We start from the raw sequence: 22,590 nt of genomic DNA, 5'->3' as shown, positions 1-22,590 counted from the left end.
GAGGATTAACCATCTGCCCTTGGTACTCAATGACATTACCATCGCTGCATCCCACTCCTGTCATCCTGCGGGAAGGTCATCATTAACCAAAAACTAATTGGACCAGCCAGGTAAAGACTGTGGCTGCAAAGCGGGTCAGGACATGAGCCCCATTGTCTGTCCACCATCTAAACAGCACATGTCAGGAGAGTGATAGAATCCTCTCCACTTGATCTGGATGAGCGCCAGTTAACCTTTGAAAAAGGGTTTGACTAATACTTGTGTGTCACTAGAAGATCTGATTCAGCCACTGAAACCCGGCTAACACTTGATGGTTATTTGGTTTCTAACTATGTGTCCAGTCTCAAATCGACTCAGTGTTCATTGACATTGAACCACTTCTTGAACCCACAAGAGGCGCTGCTGCAATTGATGAGCTTGGTGGAGGAAAGACAAACATGGTTATTAGTGTCAGCACTCTTGCGTTGGAGTCAAACCCCATTCCAGATGCCTGAACACATAATCGAGACTGACGGAGCGGCCATCTTTCAGATGTGAAGGCCAAGTCCTCAGCTACCTAAGTTAGCCTCGGCTACCTAGGGACAGCATGATGGAATAGTGCAGAGATTTTCAAACTCAGGATCACGACCCACGGGAGGGTGTTGGGAAGGTCGTGGCATGATCAGTCACGGTGTTCCAGATCATGGGAGGAATGGCCAATGGTCGCGACCGGCTTTTAAAAATGCCGGCTATGATCGACTTTTGAGATTGCTGGCCATCCTGTACATGCCTGCCCTCTGAGCCAGATCTAGCATTGCACAGGCCCACCCAGCAGGGTGAACCGCCACCTCCTGACGTCAGCGTACTGTCCCAGGCCAGTTTTTTAAGCAAATGATAGAGTCCTTCGACTAGAAGCGGCAGTAGAGAGCAGGTCATGCGGCCCATACACTGACATCACGTGTTATGGCCGTGAAATCACTGAACAGACATTTCTCCATTTTGTAGTTGCCAGCATTGAAGAATTGAAAATGGATCATTTTGCAATAAGGAAGAGAGGACCAGAGACACAAACAGGCCAGGATCTCACAACTAAATCTGCTGGAGAGAGCTGCTCAGAAGAGTCCACAGCAGGACAAAACACTGCTGATGTGAGCTCCAGAGCCTCTGGTGAGGAACCTATTAAGAAGAAGTTAAAATTAGGGCGGCACGATGGCATAGTGATTAGCACTACTGCCTCACGGCGCCAAGGACCCAGATTCGATCCCAGCCCCAGGTCACTGTCCGAGTGGAGTTTGCACATTCTCCCAGTGTCTACCTGGGTCTCACCCCTGGACCCAAAGATATACAGAGTAGGAGGATTGGCCACGCTAAATTGCCCCTTAAAAAATAATTAATTGGAAAATAATTTGGAATAATTGTTTTTTAAAAAGCTGAAATCTAAACAAACAAGTATGTATAAAGATGATTTTTACTTACGGGATAGCTTTATTAATTGTGCCTTCGCAAATCAGGGTGCGAAGCCCATGTGTGTTATATGCAGGGAAGTACTAGCAAATGAATATTTAAAATCCTTAAAACTTCAAAGGCATTTGAAGACTAAGTATGGCGAGTTTGAGGACTACCGTTTTTTTCGAAGGATGCAGCGAGAACTTAAATAGTCAGCTGACGTCCTCAGCAGAAATGTTACATTGAATGACAAAGTACAATCAGCCTCTTACATGGTAGCTTACCGTGTAGCTAAAGAGAAAGTGTCCCACATGTATTCTCTCTACAGCACTAGTCAGAGTTTATACAGTCCTAGACGAGAAGTTAGCTGAAAAAGTGAAATGCATCCCGGTTAGTGATAACACAGTGGCTCGCCAAATTTTGACATTGCTGAGAATTTAGAAGCCCAGCTTATTTCTCGTTTAAAGTTAGCACAATAGTTCTTAATACAACTGGCTGGAAGCACATACATTTTAGATTGTGCAACCTTGCTAGTTTACGTTAGGTATGTTTGGCACAGTAAATTTATTGAGGGTTTGCTGTGCTGCCTGACATTATCAACCCACACGACTTGTGCAGAGATTTATGAAGCATTGAATAATTACGTGGTTGGAAACTGCGGGCTCAACTGGGTTAATTGCAGAGGAATCACAAGCGATGGAGCAGACATGACTGGAAAAAACAGTGGAGTTATAATAAGGATTAAGGAGGCAGCTGCTCAATACATTGTTTGGAATCATTGTTTTATTTACCGTGATGTATTGGCATCGAAAGGAGTTCCATTCAATCTTGAAGTGATGTTGAAAGGAATTTTAAGTTGTGAATTTCATTAAATGCAGCGCACTCAATACCGAGTTTTTTGAGGAATTGTGTTCCGATATGGGGACCGAGTACGCACATTTTCTGTTCCACACACAAGTACGCTGGCTGTCAAGGGGTTGGGTGCTTGTCGGACTTTACGAACTGAGGTACCAAATCGACGCTTTCCTCCTTGAAAAATTGTCCCCCCTGGTTGATTCAATTGCTGATGAAACTTGGATGCTAACTATGTCTTACCTTGCAGACATCTTTTTAATTCTAAATTAACTGAACCTCAAATTGCAAGGGAAGGATGATGATTGCTTCTGGCACTGAAGAAATCAACGCTATCCAAAAGTCATTGAAAGTTTGGCAAGTGCGAGGAGAAAGCCAAAACTACTACATGTTCCCCTCACTGCTACGACACATCAAAGAAAAGTGTTAGTAATGGAATTGTCAATAGACTGGCATGCCTAATTCAGTCGCCTCTGGGTGCGCTGATCAGTTTTTTATTGTTACTTTCCAGTGGAGTTTCAGATTTTGAGAGAAGCGGTGGGTGAAAAATCCTTTTGAGTTTGAGACCCAAGAGTGAATTATTAACTTGCAGCTGGCTCAAAATGAAGAAACTAAACTTCTGTGCCTCACCTGTGATATCACATTAAAAACTCGCCACAAGTCAATGAGGCTGTCGGCATTCTGGAATAGCATCTCCAAGGAGTATCCAGTGCTGAGTAAAACCAGCATTTTGTTGCTTTTGCCCTTTACAATGACCGACATGAGCGAGGTTGGAGTTTCCGTGAAAGATGAAGACTGCACAAAGGAACCAGCCGAACACATCATCCGATATGCACATAACCCTCTCCTGTAAACCTGATTGGACTGAGGACCAAGCAGGCTCACCTGTCACATCAAAGTTAAGAGAAAATGGTGGGTTGTGAAGGTCACCTGGCGTGAGTCACGAAGGTCGCTCAGCGTGGGTTGCGAAGGTCGCCCGGTGTGGGTCCCAAAGGATGTCCGGTTGCTAAAAATGGGTTCCGGGCAAAAACGTTTGAAAAACACCGGCATAATGGTTTAGCACTACTGCCTCACAGCACCAGGGATCTGGTTTCAATTCTAGCCTTGTAGTGTAGAGTGTAGAATTTGCACATTCTCCCCATGCCTGCGTGGGTTTTTTCTGGGTGTTCCGGCTTCCTCCAAAGAATTGCAGATTATATGGATTAGCCATGCTAAATTGCCCCTTAGTGTCCAATGATGTGCATTAGGTGGCATTATGGGGATAGGGTGGGGAGTGGACCTGGGTAGGGTGCTCTTCCAGAAGATCAGTGCAAACTCAACGGGTCGAATGATCTTCTGCAATGTTCATATTGTATAATTCTACGATTCCTCAGGTGGCACAGTCTTGAAGGAGAGCAGGAGTACTCCCCTGGTATCATGGATAGCTTTTAACTCTTAACCAACATCACTTGACACAATCATTTGTCTCATTATTGCTTGTGAGACTATCATTGTGTGCACATAGTTAGCTGCACTTCCTTTCATTGCAACGGTGAATACTTTTGAAAAGCACATATTGGCTGTGAAATGCTTTTGGATGTCTTGAGGTTGTGAAAGGGGTGCTATATCAATACAAGTTCTTTCTTCCATTCTATTAACTGGTGAAAGGGTTGGACTATGCTATGGCAACACGGTAATATTAAGGAATTCCTGTAAAGTAGCTGACATATAGAGAAGGCCCGGAAGATGTTTCCTGTCTGATTCTTGGTATTCCCCTCCCCCCAGTTTATCATCGCCTTTGCCTTAATTCTTTGTAGACAACTTCATCTGGAAAAGTCTCTCGGAATTGCACATGTACATGTGTTCAATGGTAGCAATCCTATGGGCTTGGCGGCTTCAACACGGTGCAAAGAACAACATTTTCCATGAGGAGGAGGGGCGGTATGCAGCTTCCATTTTAACTATAATCACTGACTTAAATTATAACACTTCACCCCATGTCAATCATTCATTTTAAAGTAAACATATTTGAATATTGCTGAAAAGAATGTTTGCTGAAGCTTTTCATTTTGCACTCATCAGAACAACACGAATGGCAAATTTCAAACAATCACGATTTATACCATAGCTGAAACGGTAATGGGAGTGACATACATTCATTCGCAGGGACCCATTCTCTGCAAACAAAAGGAGATATGCTCAAGCTTTGCACCTTTTGTGACTTATTCGGGAGTTTAGGGAGCCAGTAGTTCCCCGTTGGTTCACCATGGCAGTGCCATGGCCAGTCAGAGTTGACTTGCCAACCAGTCAGCCCCCTTTTCTGCTGTTGTATGAATTGTTGTAATTGTTTGAAATTTGGCATTCTTAATTTGTATTGTGACAAGTAGGCTTACATTCGCACTGCAATGAAGTTACTGTGAAAAGCCTCTAGTCGCCACATTCCAGCGCCTGTTCGGGTACACTGAGGAAGAATTCAAAAAGTTCAAATTATCTAATAGCCCATCTTTCGGGACTCTGGCAGGAAACTAGAGCGCCCGAAGGAAACCCACCCAGACAGGGGAGAACGTGCAGACTCTGCACAGACAGTGACCCAAGCTGGGAATCAAATCTGAGACCCTGTTGCTGTGAAGCAACAGTGCTAACCACTGTGCTACCGTGCATTCTTGTGTTTGTCCTCACGAGTGCAAGACAAGAAGCTTCAGCAACACATCTCCTTTCAGCAAGATTCAAGCATTTTTGGTTAATTTGCTTGCATCAACCATGTTACCTTGTGCTACCCTTTCATTTTATTTTTGCCTTTTATATCTGTCCAGATCATGCACTATTCTTTGTCCAAGAGCTGGAACAGAGCTAGATGCTCCCAGGCCTTTTAGCCAGGCATATCTTAGTCCAGCCACTTGGCAATTTATAGGGCAGACTGGGTAACTTTCCTGTTGACCTTCAGTTTGACTCAATTGGTATTACTTGCACCTCAGAATCAGAAGATTGTGGGTTCAGGCTGACCCCAGGATGGGGGCTAAATTATCAGAGATCTTTCAGGTGACTGGGTGTCCTGAGGCCTGTCTGACAGGTCAGACAGTTATAAAAGATCCCTTAGCTGTTGGTTGGACTTTGTTGTGTGCAAATTCATGATTGGGTTTACCTGTATGCTGAAGTGGCTGCACTTAAATAAGCAATAAAGTGCTAACATTGAACCAAGGACATGATAAGATGCTGTAGAAATGCAAGTTTTTTTCATGAATGATGGCATGGTTTATATGTTTGTATGTAAGGTTTATATGTTTGTATGTAATTACTAGAGGGATGAAAAATGAAAATCGCTTATTGTCACAAGTAGGCTTCAATGAAGTTACTGTGAAAAGCCCCTAGTCGCCACATTCCGGCGCCTGTTCGGGGAGGCTGGTACGGGAGTTGAACCGTGCTGCTGGCCTGCCTTGGTCTACTTTAAAAACCAGCGATTTAGCCCAGTGTGCTAAACCAGTTTAAGACTAGGAGGATTATGCTGCAACTGTATAAGGTGTTAGTGAGGCCACACCTGGAGTATTGTGTTCAGTTTTGGTCTCCATGCCTGAGAAAGGACGTACAAGCGCTGGAAGGTGTGCAGAGGAGATTCACTGGATTAATACCAGAGTTGAGGGGGTTGGATTACAAGGAGATTTTGAGTAGACCAGGACTGTACTCGTTGGAATTTAGAAGGATGGGGGGGGGGGTGGGGCGGAATTTTATAGAAACATAAAATTATGAAGAGAATAGATAGGATAGATGCGAGAAGGTTGTTTCCGCTGGCGGGTGAACGCAGAACTAGGGGGCATAGCCTCAAAATAAGGCAAAGTAGATTTAGGACTGAGCTTAGGAGGGATTTCTTCACCCAAAGGGTTGTGAATCTATGGAATTCCCTGCCCAGTGAAGCAGTTGAGGCTCCTTCATTAAATGTTTTCAAGATAAAGATAGATAGGTTTTTGAAGAATAAAGGGATTAAGGTTTATGGTGATCGGGCTGGAAAGTGGCGCTGAGTCCACAAAAAGATCAGCCATGATCTTATTGAATGGCGGAGCAGGCTCGAAGGGCCAGATGGCCTACCCCTGCTCCTAGTTCTTATGTTCTTATGTAAAAGAGTTAATTGTTTGTATTCACTGTAGTTTTTATAATATTGAACTTTTACCACTTTTCCTATTTCTTATAGATGTAATTTCCTTTTTATGTGGAATGTTTAGTGTATGTGATTTGTCTGTTCAGTAATTGCTACCTTCAAATCACTTTTTTTGTGTGACTACTAAATTGGATCATGTTGATTCTGATACAAAAGCAAAACACCGTGATTGCTGGAAATCTGGGGGGGAAACGGAAAATGCTGGATAAACTCAGCAGGTCAGGCATCATCTGCGGAGAGAGAAACAGAGTTAACGTCTTGGGCATGATCTTCCGGTCCCGCCGACGGTGCACCGCCGCCCGGCGATGTAGGGTGGATTCAATGGGATGTCCCATTGAAAGTGGCGGGACCAGAAGAGAGACATTGGGGTGGGGGGGGGGGGGGGGGGCAGAGAATCTCACCCTTTGAGTCGTATAACTCTTCTATGGATTTATGAAGGAGAGTCTATTCTGTTTCCCCTTCCGCAGATGCTACCTTGCCTGCTGAGTTTATCCAGTTTATTATGTTTTGATTCCATTTTGATTCTTACTCTGTTATCCTGTGTTATTTTGCAGGGAGCTGTTGGGGTTAGTTATTATTGTTACATGGATTCTTCTGTGCCGACATTCAGGAAAGTGCGTATCATTCAGTATTCCTCAAACAAAATACAGCCGTAGATATTTGAACAAAGAAATAATATGAATAATTCATAATCTAGGTTCCATGTCCTTTATTCATTCCAATATTCTATCCAAAATTCCGAAACCTAGAAGCTTTTTGTTTCAAATGTGGCAGCCCACAAGTTTCTCAAGGACTTTCAGAGGTCTAATATATAGTTATCTGAAAAGTTACATTCTTCGAACAGATTAGATTCTCACATATTACCTTGACTCTTCATTTTGTATCACTCTTCAGCAAATCCTTTCAGCCTTATTAATCGGACTCGTGTCATGTACAAACGAGAGGTGGTATTGTTGTTTGTATATGGTACCTCCACTTGTTACACAATGTCCCAATGGTTTAGAGGGACAGTGTGGATGCTAAACACTACAGGTGCTTCAGACCACAAACTAACAAAAGAATACCAGCAGTCCTTTAAAATTGCTACTACCTCTGCAGCATTTACAGGGAGGCGATGGCATCATGGTAATGTCTCTAGACTAGTAACCCAGAGGCCCAGGCTATTGCTCTGGGGACAAGGGTCTTAATCTCGCCATGGCAGCAATAAATGTAGAATGTAAAGAACAATCACTGATTGATGTAAAAACCCACCTGGTTCACTAATGGCCTTTAGGGAAGGAAATCTGTCATCCTTACCTGGTCTGGCCTACATGCGACTCCAGACTCGCTCTCAACTCCTCTCAGAGCCATTCATGGTTTCATGGGCAATTAGGGATGGGCAACAAATGCTGGCCTTGTCAGTGATACCCACATCCCATGAGAGAATAAAGAAAATAAAGAAATATATGAGTTAGGTTTAACTTTTGCTATCATTTTGCAAAAAATTTAAGAATATCCAGTAGCAACAGAAGAGTTTTGTATATTTAAACTTCAATGAGGCATGTGAACCCTTAACCTTTTCCCCATTCTTTCTATGTTCTGCCTCAATTCCCCTCTTTAGTTAAAGATATGAGCTAAAGGTTAACCTGGATAGAACACCCCAGCTATCCTTCTCCCTGGATGCACTCATCCCCATCCAGTGATACAATTTGCCGTAACATCCAAGCTCCCAAGGATAGGGTTGTGGGAGGAACTCCAAAGATTTGCTGTAAATCCCTCTTGGAACTTCACACATAAATATTTGCAGGGCGATTGCCCAGAAGTGCAAACTTTTCCTGGGAAATTTCCTTGCAGTGGGAACCATGTGAAAATGTGATTTAAATCGCAAACTGCAGATGGTTCCAACTGGGTTCCAGCAATAGCTATTTTCAAAATGTTAAAGCAATGAAAACTTCTGGGTTAGTAGTGTAAGGACACAGATCGATCCCCACCGTGGGACTCTTTTCTCCCCCCTTATGATACCCCCACCCACACGGGACTCCTCAACATCCCCTCCCCTGTCCCTCAGGCCAGACTTTGACCGGATCCCGATTTCCCACCCCTCTCCTGATCTGGCTGGACCCTCCACCCCCGACACGACCAGACCAGACCCAACCCCTGACCTGACCCTTCGAATTCCTGACCTTCAATCCCTCGCTGCTCCCCCCCCACCCCATCGAGGTCTGAATAATTCCCATTCCCACCCCGGTGTCTGAACTCTCTACTCCCACACACCGAGGTCTGAACCCCACCTCCCTCCTCAAATCCTTTTGGCACTTACCTTCTCCCTGGCCTGTTAATTTAAATTCAAATTTAGCTGGTTTACAGCAGTTAAATGCTGTTCAAAAGGGAATGTGTCCTCCTTCAGTTCACCTCTCCTGCACTTCAACGCTGAGCCTCAGAGACAGCTTCGCTGCCTGGATCTAACCAGGCCTGAGTCAGAAGTTTGGGCAAGATAGGCACAGAAGAAATTTGGTGTAGGCAAGTGGGCATGAAGTGACAAACAGATGCTGATTGCCACTCCAAGGAAGTTACGGCCCTGATATAACCTTTGCCTTGCAAAACTTGTATTAGGATTCAAGCTAAGCGGATGAATTGAAACTGTGACTTGCCACTTCAGTGCTGCTTGTTACTGTTCTGATGCACATTGCCAATGTGTCGCAAAGGTACCACGCTCATGCTTTGCATCAGAAGCAGGTGACATTTCAAAATGGCGACCACCCACACCCAGGCCAGTGTTTCACCTTTTATATTCGGCAATTAAGTTGATCCCCGTTTTTGGAAAGGTTTTTCCAAGGCTTCCAAAGATGCCTTATACGATTACATGTATGTTATATTAAAGGAGAACAGTAATGTAGAAGGAAATACTTTAAAAAGCAAAGTGCTTCTCTGTTAACTTGAACACGTGGAGACCGTTGAGAGGAGTGTTTGTTATATTCCTGATAGCCAGTTGGTGAAGGAAGAAACCATAGCCAGTTTTTCTTTGGAATAGATTTATTCACAGAGTGAAACATTGCAGACATATATCTCCTGACTTCACTCTCTTCATGTATTAGTAAGTGTCTCTTTATATGTCATTAAAACTCCATTCATAGAAATGAACAATGTTTACATAATCACAGTTGCTCAAATCTACAAGGACCTAAGGCTTTATGATGGGTCATGGTATTGTTTCCAATGCACAAGGAATCCTTTACAAATCACTGCCCAAAATTAGATTGCCAATTTTTACCCAATGGATAGGATCTATTTGAATTACATTTTTAAAATTAGCAACGGGCAATGTGTTTTATGGCATTATTCCTTTCTGCAGTTGGGGAATGAATTTAATGGTATATTGTTATATTTTCCAGGTATCTTGGTGGCTGCAGACTTTCCATTGCAGTTCTAATTACAGTCTTGCCATTCATAACATGGTTATATTATTATATTAATAAAGAGCTGCGAGCATCCTGGCCAGATCACTGTAGGAACACCATTTAGACTGGTGCACCTAGGGGTGCACATCTCCAAAAGTCTGTCCTGGTCCACCCACGTCGACGCTACCACCAAGAAAGCACAACAGCGCCTATACTTCCTCAGGAAACTAAGGAAATTCGGCATGTCCACATTGACTCTTACCAACTTTTACAGATGCACCATAGAAAGCATCCTATCGGGCAGCATCACAGCCTGGTATGGCAACTGCTCGGCCCAGGACCGCAAGAAACTTCAGAGAGTCGTGAACACCGCCCAGTCCATCACACAAACCTGCTTCCCATCCATTGACTCCATCTACACCTCCTGCTGCCTGGGGACAGCGGGTAGTATAATCAAAGATCTCTTCCAACTTCTTCCATCGGGCAGGAGATACAGAAGTCTGAGAACACGCACAAACAGACTCAAAAACAGCTTCTTCCCCACTGTCACCAGACTCCTAAATGACCCTCTTATGGACTGACTTCATTAACACTACACCCTGTATGCTTCATCCGATGCCAGTGCTTATATAGTTACCTGGGCGTCATTCTCCGACCCCCCGCCGGGTCGGAGAATGGCCGTTGGCCGCCGTGAATCCCGCCCCCGCTGAAGTCTCCGGTACCGGAGATTGGGCGGGGGCGGGAATCGGGCCGCGCCGGTTGGCGGGACCCCCCGCTCAATTCTCCGGCCCGGATGGGCCGAAGTCCCGCCCAGAAATTGCCTGTCCCGCCGGCGTAAATCAAAGCTGGTATTTACCGGCGGGACCAGGCGGCGTGGGCGGGCTCCGGGGTCCTGGGGGGGGCGCGGGGTGATCTGACCCCGGGGGGTGCCCCCACGGTGGCCTGGCACGCAATCGGGGCCCACCGATCCGCAGCGGGCCTGTGCCGTGGGGGCACTCTTTCCCTTCCGCCTCCGCCACGGCCTCCACCATGGCGGAGGCGGAAGAGACTCTCCCCACTGCGCATGCGCGGGAAACTGTCGGCGGCCGCTGACGTTCCCGCGCATGCGCCGCATTTCCGCGCCAGCTGGCGGGGCAACAAACGCCATTTCCGCCAGCTGGCGGGGCAACAAACGCCATTTCCGCCAGCTGGTGGGGCGGAAATCCCTCCGGCGTCGGCCTAGCCCCTCAATGATGGGGCTCGGCCCCCAAAGATGCGGAGCATTCCGCACCTTTGGGCCGGCGCGATGCCCGTCTGATTGGCGCCGTTTTTGGCGCCAGTCGGCGGACATCGCGCCGTTGGTGGAGAATTTTGCCCATTGTATATGTTGTGTTGCCCTATAATGTATTTTCTTTTATTCCCGTTTCTTCTCATGTACTTAATGATCTGTTGAGCTGCTCACAGAAAAATACTTTTCACTGTACCTCGGTACACGTGACAATAAACAAATCCAATATGAGCCAACTATGGGACCAGAAGAGCCTCTGAACTTGACTGAAATAGATTGATGCTAAAGAAAATCCAACCTCCAGTTTAAATTTTTTTTTAGAACTGCTGGTCCAGAAAGAAAACTTTGAGTTCAAGCACTTTTCTGTTGGAATAATATATTGTACTTAATTTATAATTATGTTAATTTTGCAACATAGTGTCACTTTGATAACTGAGTCAGAGAGTTGCAAATTGAAACCGCACTACAGGTCTTGAACATTTAATCTGTGTTGATACATTTTTGCACATTACTTTAGTGTAACGGGCTGAGCACATCTATGATTGATAGAGTGGGTCCTTCCTGTTCTTGTTCATTACCTGTCTACCTTTCTTTTAATTGCTGTTGCACTTTTGATTCATGGATGATTAAGTTGATTAATAGACATGTGTCTTTAAAGAAAGTGGCCTGCGCCTTTAATTCAAACAGAAAGGACTATGCCAGTTCACCCTGGAGTTTGCAGATTCGTTGATGACAGTGATGACTCAGTTTGACTCATTTGACTGGTAGCCAATGAATTGACCAACAACACTGTGCTCTGCTGAGTAACAGGTGATGATTAGATCTCATCCCACTGAAATGGTTCAGAGACCTAAGGAGCTTTCAATTTCGCTCTAGCAGCTAAGAGAGAAACACTCTCTTCTTCCCCGCTCCAGAAATAACCAGTGAATTCTCACCAGAAGGCCACTGTGGAAACCAACTCTCTCTGCAGAAAAGACTTGATGCAAGCAGAATCCAGAATCTGAAAACTCGCTGCAGAATCGGCTGATGCAAAGCCAGGGACCTCTCCTGGGAAAGCTGTAAGATATTGCTAACTTGGAGGAAGATCATTACGGGCTGTAAACCAGAGACTTTAATCCACACTCATATTGTGAAGAAAGTGCACTAAAGAACTCATCATCTGAAGTAAGGACTCTTACCTTTTGACCTTAATACTTATTATTTTCACCTCTTTACACCTCTGTGTCTATCTTGTGTGTGCGGGTAGAGGGGGGGCAATTAAAGGGGGAATCAAATCAGGTATTCGCTTGTTAAGCAGCTATACTTACTGTATATTTAATCTTTGTTTGGGTAAATAAACAGTACTTGTGTTTAAACTTACAAATCTGGTGACTGTAATTATTGGGCAGCCAAGGGCCAAAGATTTCAGGATTTTTAAAAATCAGAATTATTGGTTAGTTCCCGTGTGTTGTGACTCCAGGGCACATGGGGCTGGAATTGACTGCGCACTAGCCCAGGATGTCGTAACACTGTTTCAATTATTTATTTGTAGAACTTAGTGAAAATTGAAGAGTAGTCAGTGCGTTTTACTTCCTGGTTTGTGGTCGATGTGAATACTTTAGTCTGATTGGCTGCTCATCCTGGTTTGTACCATCACTGTTGCTGGACACCTTGTCAAGTTCTCTTTGAGTTGATGCCAGATTCAAACTGGTATCTGGACGGAGGAACTCCATTCTATGAGGTTGCTATATTTTTGTGGGCAGTTTTCTTTGAGGTCAGCAGCAAGTACGGACATTTTGCTGCTGTCAGCTAAGTCTAAGCCAGAATTAACATCTTTGCTATTATTAACTTGAGGAAATTATCCGTGGTTAGCACTGCCGCCTCATGGCTCCGAGGACCCGGGTTCGATCCCTGACTCGGGTCACTGTCCGTATGGAGTTTACACATTCTCCCCACGTGTCTGCGTGGGTCCCACCCCCACAACCCAAAGATGTGCAGGATAGGTGGATTGGCTATGCTAAATTGACCCTTAATTGGAAAAATATTTTTAAAACTCTGGCAAGAGGAAATCATACCCTAAAGACAATTTTTTAATGCAAAACAGAGAAACGCTTGTAAGGAAAAATATTACTCACAAAGGGAAATGAAATCACCTTCTAATCTAATCAATGAAGCACTTGCACCAATGTAACACTTTATCTCATCTTTACACAACCCAACATGCTTCATAACTACTGAACTACGTTTCTTTAAAGAACAGTCATTGTTGCTACATAATTGTGGTGACCATTTTGAGATTAGGTTCCATAAAAATAAATTAAATGATCAGTCTAAATGTTTGTGGCGATGTTGGTTGAGAGAGAGCAGTTGGCTTAGTCACTGGGAGAACTGCTCCTTCAGTTGATGTCTGGGAATGTTTCACACTCGCCTGTAACTGATAGACAGCACATAGTTTCTTTAAAAAGGTCATACATACTTTAAACAAATGTAAACCTTGCTTTCACCATTCCTCACAATTACATTTGTAATTATTGTATAGATTGAAGGCTTTGGAAAGTAAGGAATGAATACATTGTAATAAATCAAATTGGTATGTAACAACATGTACCTTGGTATTTAGGAAGTGGTCCAATTAAAAATTTCACTTCTGAAAGCTTGATATGGTGCAAAATTATAATTTTCCATTTTTGGATGAGTGAGTATAAATTTATGGCATAAAGAAGCACTGCTCTTTTTGTTTGGTGGCTGTACACTGAAGCAAAGTATTTATATCCTGAGTAATGATATATGAGTGGCACGGTGGTTAGCATTGCTGCCTCACAGCGCCAGGGACTCTGGTTCAATTCCAACCTCTGGTTACTGTCTGTGGAGTTTGCACGTTCTCCCCGTGTCTGCGTGGGTTTCCTCTGGGTGCTTCGGTTTCCTCCCACAGTCCAAAGATTACGTGCAGGTTAGGTGGATTGGCCATGCTAAATTGCCCCTCCATGTCCAAACGTTGGGTGAGGTTACAAGGACAGGGTGGGGAATTGAGCTTAGGTAGGGTGAGCTTTCGAAGGGTCGGTGATGGGCCAAAAGGCCTTCTGCACTGTAGGTATTCTATAATCTTTTTAAAAAAGGGCTGAGAGTCTGCTCTTATGCCTCAGGAAGACGGACCAGCACAAGGGCCCTGCCCTACAATCGTGCTGTCTGGCTGTTGGATGGGGGAGCTGTGCACAGTCTTCCAATCCCTGACCTTGCTGCTGGTTTGTGAGAGAGTTCAACATCACAGGGCTGCATCCATCAAAGAGGCTCACTCAACCAGCAAGGGGCAGAAAGCAATTCACTTTTTATTGTCACTCTTCTACTGACAGTGTACTCTTGATGTGGCTGACTGCTTATGCGGTGCTTTGTAACTTGTTCTTCTGGCATTGTATCAAAATTTAGTCATTATTTTATCTTCCCTTCTCTTTACCAGTCTGGAAAGTTTCCTCATGACTTCAACAGAACAAGCACTTGTTTTTTTTACAAAATGTCTCCGGCCTTCAGGGAACAAGGGGACGGTAGGGATTTTGAAACCCACATTAGGTGATGCCACAGGCACTGCCAAAGCTGGGAATTTTCAGCGGAGGTGTGCCTTCAGCACCTATGATGGAGCAAAGTGGTCATTCTGCTAGTTGGGATCGTACCCTTAAGATGGTAGCTGGCTTCAGCAGCAGCAATGCTGTCTTGACAGGTTGGAAGTTGAAAGAATCACATGTACAGTGTCAGACATGAACTATGTGGCACGAGCTGATTTTGCTTCATGCAGTTAGGCTATTATAAATGACTTGAGATGTTATGGCCCCAAAAGTCATGAGTAAAGCACATTTTCCCATTCTGTATTGGAAACTTGATGGATATATTCCCGAGGATCCGTTTTGAATAAGTCGCAAGGAACGAGGTATAAGGTTATGTGAGGGCTTGGCATGGGCGAAGAATGAGAGGAATACTTAGCAGAAACAATCTTTAGCCCCACACTAACAGCAGATGGTACTAGTGGGTCCTGTTTATGTGCCACATCACTTGATATTATCATTTTATGCATATATTTCCACTTCTTGCAGGCGGTGTTCACAATGCTGCAATATTGCCTTTTTGGAGGGATGCCAGATTAGGCAGGTCACCTTTCACCCACTTTGTGCAGTTCAGTACCACCTTAATCATCTCACTAATGAGGCATTTTACGAAGCAGCCATTTTGCTTCCTTATTGGGTTTCCCTCACACGCTGTCACTTTTTACAAGCGTCTCCTTCTTGGTTTTGACAAATATCCAAAGTTAATTTGGAAGCTCAGTGAATATTTGTTTCTGTTTCAGAGGCCTAATGATCTATTACTGCCCTATTCTGATGTGCAAGCCTTTCACTGCCTATATTTGCACTGGATTATCCCCAATCCCCTAAATTCGGGAGGAGGTGGAGCCTCTAAATTACAAACACATATTTGAATCTGTTACTGAAGTTTTTCATCTTGCACTCATCAGGACAAACATAAGAATGCCAAATTTCAAATGATCACAACAATTTATGCTGCAGGAGGGAAGGGTACTGATTGGTTGACAAGTCACCACTGATTGATCGAGATGTTGCCATGGTAAAAACTTTCCAACACCAGGTTAAAGTCCAACAGGTTTATTTGGAATCGCGAGCTTTCGGAGCATAGCTCCTTCATCAGGTGATGAAGGAGCTATGCACCGAAAGCTAGTGATTCCAAATAAACCTGTTGGACTTTAACCTAGTGTTGTAAGACTTCTTACTGTGCCCACCCCAGTCCAACGCTGGCATCTCCACATCATGGTAAAAGCAACCAAGCTCCTGGGTAAGTAAAACACTGGAGACTTGAACATATTCCTTTTGTTTGCAGGGAATGTCTCCCTTCTAGCAAGCGTAAGTGAGCCATATTATGAGCTCGACTGATGGTTTTAAATTGGTTGTCAGTGCAGTTATTAACACATTCAGGATTGTTCAGCAAGTGCTGCCCCATCATGGAATTGTAATTTACTGTAGACATTTAGTTTGGAGATTTACAAGCACGGGCTGGCTGCTTAAGTCTCAACTCTACCTATTACAATCAACCAGAGGAACATGCTGTTTGATTTGATCAACTATATATTTTATTTTATGGGCCCTTTTTCAGAATGGGGACCAATTGTTCATTAGTAGAAATTCAGTTGCCAATATAAAATTTTGATCTATATCATTTGACATTTTCAAATTGAATTTACTGGTTTTCCTTCTCAATCTATATTGGTTGTATTAATATTAGGTAAAGAATAGACTGTACTGTACAGTGAATTACATGAAAAACATAATGAACCTATGCCATTAATTAAATGCATCAACAAGAACTGTAAAAATGCACTGATTATATACAATTTATCTTTGCACATTCTCCCTGTGTCTGCATGGGTCTCACCCCCACAACCCAAAAATGTTAGGTGGATTGGCCATGCTAAATTGTCCCTTAATTAGAAAAAAAATTATTAGGTACTCTAAATTCATTCCTTTTTAAAACAATCTATTTTTATAGCCTAGAAATTAATGTTCTGGAATCTATGGTCCTGCACAGTACTCTGTCCTTTGTAAACTGCCCTCGTCCCACAGCTTGAGGACAGCTCATTTACATAACTTTGTTAATGCACGTAACATGATTGAGGGATGGTGGAGGAGGATGGGGAAGGATGGGATAGTGGAGGAGGAAAGACTTCAGGTGCTAACAGTCAGTTAATTGTTGGTGAGCATTGGGAGCCTGTTCAGGCATGATTCGAGGAGGGGCATGGGTTCCACTGGATATGGGGTTGTGAAAAGAAAATATGGTTAGCAAAATCATCATGATTTCAGTAGTTAAAAATGGCACAAAACGTCAAATAGAACAGCTCGGGCGGGATTCTCCCAAAAAATTTTAGATTCATTTGTGGCGGGTTCTTCAGGGATTTTTACACTGGCTTGCTGACGAATTCGCCACCGCTATCCAATGGCACTTGGTCACTTTTTTGGGCCCTGGGAAGTTTCTCACCGGGGAGCTGAACTCCGAATCGGGGGGTGCCATTTTTGAATGATGCCCAACTAAGTGAGCTTGTGGGTCCCCCACACTCCTACCCATGGTAAATGTCAACCCCCACGCACATGGGCACTACCCCACACCCCCTGCGCATGTGTACCGTAACATTGCTGCACTTTTTGTGTAAATGGCATGCTGATCTTTTGCAAAGGGATTGGAGTACGAAAATAACTTCTTGCTACAATTGTGACCATTTTTAAGGAAGGATATACTTGGATTGGAGGAAGTATAGCGAAGGTTCATTAGATTGGTCCCTGGAATGGGAATGTTGTCCTATGATGAGAGGTTGCGTAAATTAAGTTTATTTTCTCTGGGATATCAAGATGCGCGGTATCCGTCACTCATTTTTTTAACTTGCTAATAAGCAACTGGTCACAAGTGGATTCGCAATCTGCAACATGTGGCTAGCACACTGGACAACACTGCAGTACAACAATAATGTAATTCACAGAATCCGCACGGATTCAGAAGGAGGAGATTCGGTCTGACCAGGCTCCGTTTGTTTTTGTTTTTGAACAATTGACAACCCAAATGAAGACGCCAAATGCTGCGCTCAATTTAACTCCAAAAGGATTTGTGACAACATTCCAGATGGAAGCCTATTAATTGAAGTAGAAATTGTGGAGATTAAGGGTAAACCATAGGACTATCTAGGATTGAGGGATCAACAACACAAGTATTCACTGAAGGAGATATGGCATAATTGCAGGAATTGATTGTGTGGTGCGTATGGTGAAATTGCTGCGTCTAAAAGTGATTCTAAGTGGCACAAATTACCCGAATGTACAAACGCCATTTGAAGTGGTCAAATTTTCCTAAACTGGGGACAGGGATCGAGGAAGCATTTGGACATGGTATGCAGGACTTTCCTGATTGCCTGGGTGAGAGGCAGGGGCCTGATAAAGTAACTGGGGAGCCGGCCGGATTCTGGCAGAAGAATCCGCTTCAGTGGGGTGGGTAAAGGTCGGGTGGGAGGAGCTGGGACCCATAATATATGATGAGGTGTGGAGTGAGGCCCTTTGCAGAATGAACTCCACACCTTTATGCGCGCGGCTGGGTTTAATTCAGCTTAAAGTGGTGTTTAGGGCACACCTGACTAAGCCAAGGATATTTTTCTTCTCGGAGTTAGATAGGAGCGAGTGCTGTTCCGGGTGTCCGGCCAACGACTCACATGTCTTATCCCAAGCTTGTGAATTTTTGGGTCTCCTTCTTTAGCACCACATCGCTGATTCTGAATATTGAACTGGTGTCCTGTCCGTTAGTTGCCATATTTGGGGTGTTGGACTTGCCGGGGCTGCAAACGGGTGCAGGGCGGATGCTCTTGCCTTCACCTTGTTGATTGCCCGGAGGCAGGTTCTGCTGGGGTGGATGTCTCTTCCAGCGCCTCAGTATGGTTGTGAGACTTGAAGGGACTGTTGTAGCGAGAGATGGTCAAGTACACTGTGAAGGGTTCGGCTGAGGAATTCTACTGGACGTGGCAACCATTTATAGTTTACTGTAAGAAACTGATCACGTCAGTTGTTGGGGGTAGGGTTGTGTTGGTGTTACTTTTAATTTATTTTTTCTGGACATTGTATTTGGTTTGGTTGTACAGATTTGTCTAATCTGTAATGTACAAAATGAAAATCTCCAATAAAAACATTTATTTTTTAAGCAGTTGGGGATCACTTTGTGATAACTTGCGGGCGCAGTCCCATTGCTGGATAGTTTCCAGAAGCGGGACCAGATGCAGATCGACTAGCCACTGAACTGAGGCTGACAACCAGTTTAAATAAGTAAAGCGTCTTTTAGGGACAAATTATAAAACCCATCAGCATTTAGCTGGAGCGTGGCCCGCCCTCCCATTGCTGCACGCAGAAGCCACGAGCTTCATGGAAGTAACCTTCCCGTGTCAGCGCAGGGGGCCATCAGAGCCGGCAGCTTCATCCCTTGTGACCCAAACACGACTCAATCCCCCTCCCCATGCTGCAGGGCCGAGAAACATCTTGCACTTGGAGTCATTTCCTCCTGGTGAGCTTAAGGCTCTTCGCAAATTGGAGTGCCATTTTGTTTGGCTGCCCCGATCTCCCCTCCGCCTTTAAGCAACCCCTCCCCCCAACCTCAGGGAGGCCCCAGGAACACCACCTTATCCCCCTCCAGCTGCTATGGTTACCCCAAGCAGGATCTCTGGCACCTGGACACTGTCATTTTGGCAGTGCCACCTGGTCTGCCACTGCCAGGTACCCAGCTGGAAATGGCAAGGTGCCCAGGTGCCAGAGGAAACACCAGGGTGCCAAGTTGCCTGTCCCCAACCACCCGAAGATCTCTAATGGCCTGGGAGGTGTCAGAGGTGCCATTATGACTGGTCCATGTTTGTGGAAACCGTACTAAACGGTGCCCTGGCGAGGTCTCCCAGCTGCGGCCATTAGGTTCCGGGCACTGGGAGAATCCTGCGAACGCATACATAAATCAGCCTAATGGCTCATCTAAATATGCTGATCTGGATCAGGCCCAGTGAATCAAGATCCAGATCGCGACGCCTCGCGAGATTCCATTAAATCTGCCTCTCGTGAGATTCAATGGCCTCATTCAGACACCAAGAAATGGCAGATGGACTTTAACCCGGACAATGCGAGGTGATGTATTTTGGTAGATCCAATTTAGGTGGGAGCTATAAAATAAATGGCAGAACCATCAGGAGCATAGAGACACAGAGATCTGGGCGTGCAAGTCCACAGATGCTTAAAAGTGGCAGCACAGGTTGAAATGTGGTAAAGAAAGCATATGGCATGCTTGCATTCAAAGGCCGGGGTATCAAGTATAAAAACTCAAATTATGTTACAGCTATATAGAACGTTGGTTAGGCCACATTTGGAATACTGTGTTCAATTCTGGTCACCACTACTTGAAGGACGTGGAGGCTTTGGAGAGTACAGAAAAGGTTTACCAGGATGTTGCCTGGTATGGAGGGTATTAGCTATGAGGATTGAATAAACTGGGAAAATTGAGATGGGGGTGATCAGGGTTGGTCAGTAAATAATTACCCAGGTAACCCCAGATATACTGCCAAGAGCTCAGAAGATGCAGCCATATATACGCACAGTAATTTAGGCTTTCTTCCCCCTTAATCTCAACCCACCTAATACCTTACTGCTCTGGTGCCATCCGTCTCTCCCAGCATTCGGTGCACTCTGGTATTTCTCTCTTATCGCCTGCTTCCCACATCTAAATTCCCTTTTAAAGATCCAAATTTGCAAAGATCCAAGTCAATTGTATGCATACCAAACTACTGAACCCAAGAAGATTCAGCAACAGCTACAAGATAGAGAATCACAAAAAAAAGCTCTAAAGACCTGCATGAATGCAAGCCGAATTAAGTTAAATTAATCTCTACCACATTGGATTTCAGGACCTCCATTGGTCTTTTTGCATCTCATTCTGTTAAAATCCAACCCCAGAAGCCCCATGCAAGTTTGAAGAGCATATATAATGACACTGAGGTATCAAATGTGTGATAGCGAATTAACATATATTGTGCAATTAGGTTGCGGTGGGGGACATTATTTGAATGTAATCTGCACCTTATAATTGAACCATGTTGCAGTCTGGATGGGTAAAAGTAAAATAGAATCGGGTTATGAGAAAATGCCTTCGGACAGGCTTGGAATAACTGTCCTTGGCAAGCGATCTTCTACTTTTAGAGCCAGGTTTTCAGTGTTGTTGACAGAATCTACCCAGTCAATAATCTCAGATGAATTTATTGCATCATTCTTCTCTGGAGAAGGAATTTAACATATTTTGTTTTCACAAGATACTCTCCCTCGTTAACTGGATCCCACATCTTACAAACAGCCTTTCTTTGCTCGACTTCCCAAGTTCTGGGTCAACAGGAGCTAGAACAGTGTAACCTCTTGTGATATGAACATGATATGGGAATCCTGGATGTGCCCCCATGCATAGTTGTCCAACCTTGATTGGATCAACATTTAAGTGAGACAAGTAAAAATTGTCAATGTTTATTTTTAGGAACCATTAGAATTAATTTTTACTTAGTTCAGCTTTAAATGAAGATGGCTGGGCCTAATTTTCAGACATGAGGAGAAAGTGCAAACTCCACACAGTCACCCAAGGCCGGAGTTGAACCCGGGTCCTGACATCGTGAAGCAGCAGTGCTAACCACTGTGTGGTCACATCCAACAAAACAGAATCTAAGCATCGCCCCATGACAGTTAATTGCATTACCATTGCTGGGCAGCACGGTGGCATATGCTTAGCACTGCTGCCTCCCATAACTAGAGACCCGGGTTTGATTCCGACCTTGGGTGACTGTGTGGGGTTTGCACATTCTTCCCGTGTCTGCGTGGGTTTTCTCCAGGTGCTCCGGTTTCCTCCCACAGTCCAAAGATGTGAAGGTTAGGTGGATTGGCTATGCTAAATTGTACCTCGCTGGGGTTACGGGGATACGGCGAGGAATTGGGTCTGCACGGGTGCTCTTTCAGAGGGTCGTGCAGAGACCATGGGCCGGATGGCCTCCTGCACAGTAGGGATTCTATGATGAAAAACATCCTTGGGGATTACCATTGATCAAAAACTGAACTAGACTAGCGATATAAATACTGTGGCTACAAGAACAGGGCAGAGACTAGAAATCCTACAGCGAGTTTCTTATATCCTACTCCCCAAAGCCTGTCCATCACCTACAAGGCATACGTTAGGAGCGTGATGGAATATTTTCCACTTGCCAGTGTTACAATCCCAGTTGATGTTCTAACTGGACAGGAAGAGCCCAAAATGGAACCCTAGCTCAAAAGACCGTGACTTTTATTTTTTTTAATAAAACGTGGAGGAACAGAGTCACAAGACCACTATTTAGCTTTTAACAATAAAAAAACAAATACTACAATACTCATTTACTCCCCCTTTGCCTCAACAATTCCACACAGATTTTAAGATCAATGCAGATTACAAAGTACATCTTTAGCTACAATGGTCTCAGTAACACACAAAGTCTCTTTTAAGCACACAGGATGATTGTGGTAAGACACACTCCTCTCTGAACCCAAGTGATGTCTGTGAATGATTCTAAAACCATGAGCCATCTTGTCTGTGAACTCCAGCTTCACACGAGTGATTTACAATTTCCCGTTCAAAAGTAACATGCTTTCTCTCTGCAGCACGGTAGCATTGTGGATAGCACAATTGCTTCACAGCTCCAGGGTCCCAGGTTCGATTCCGGCTTGGGTCACTGTCTGTGTGGAGTCTGCACATCCTCCCCGTGTCTGCGTCGGTTTCCTCCGGGTGCTCCGGTTTCCTCCCAGTCCAAAGATGTGCAGGTTAGGTGGATTGGCCATGATAAAATTGCCCTTAGTGTCCAAAATTGCCCTTCGTGTTGGGTGGGGTTACTGGGTTATGGGGATAGGGTGGCGGTGTGGACCTTGGGTAGGGTGCTCTTTCCAAGAGCCGGTGCAGACTCGATGGGCCGAATGGCCTCCTTCTGCACTGTAAAT

At 44.5% G+C, this 22,590-nt stretch overlaps 1 protein-coding gene across 2 annotated transcripts in view; it reads left to right on the top strand.

The window, feature by feature from the left end:
• The window catches only part of tmem220 (transmembrane protein 220), a 32,119-nt gene extending 19,706 nt beyond the window's left edge, over positions 1 to 12,413 (top strand). For both annotated transcript variants that reach the window (XM_072483112.1, XM_072483111.1), the window contains 3 exons: positions 4,074 to 4,197; positions 6,961 to 7,020; positions 9,778 to 12,413. In XM_072483112.1, coding sequence (XP_072339213.1) covers positions 4,074 to 4,197; positions 6,961 to 7,020; positions 9,778 to 9,907 — 314 coding nt within the window. In that variant the 3' untranslated portion in view covers positions 9,908 to 12,413. The remainder of the gene's footprint in view (positions 1 to 4,073; positions 4,198 to 6,960; positions 7,021 to 9,777) is intronic.
• The last annotated feature ends 10,177 nt before the right edge of the window (positions 12,414 to 22,590 follow it).

The sequence above is a fragment of the Scyliorhinus torazame genome, chromosome 18, assembly GCF_047496885.1.
Source record: "Scyliorhinus torazame isolate Kashiwa2021f chromosome 18, sScyTor2.1, whole genome shotgun sequence".
Lineage (NCBI taxonomy): Eukaryota > Metazoa > Chordata > Chondrichthyes > Carcharhiniformes > Scyliorhinidae > Scyliorhinus > Scyliorhinus torazame.
This window is presented reverse-complemented; position numbering and strand designations above follow the sequence as displayed.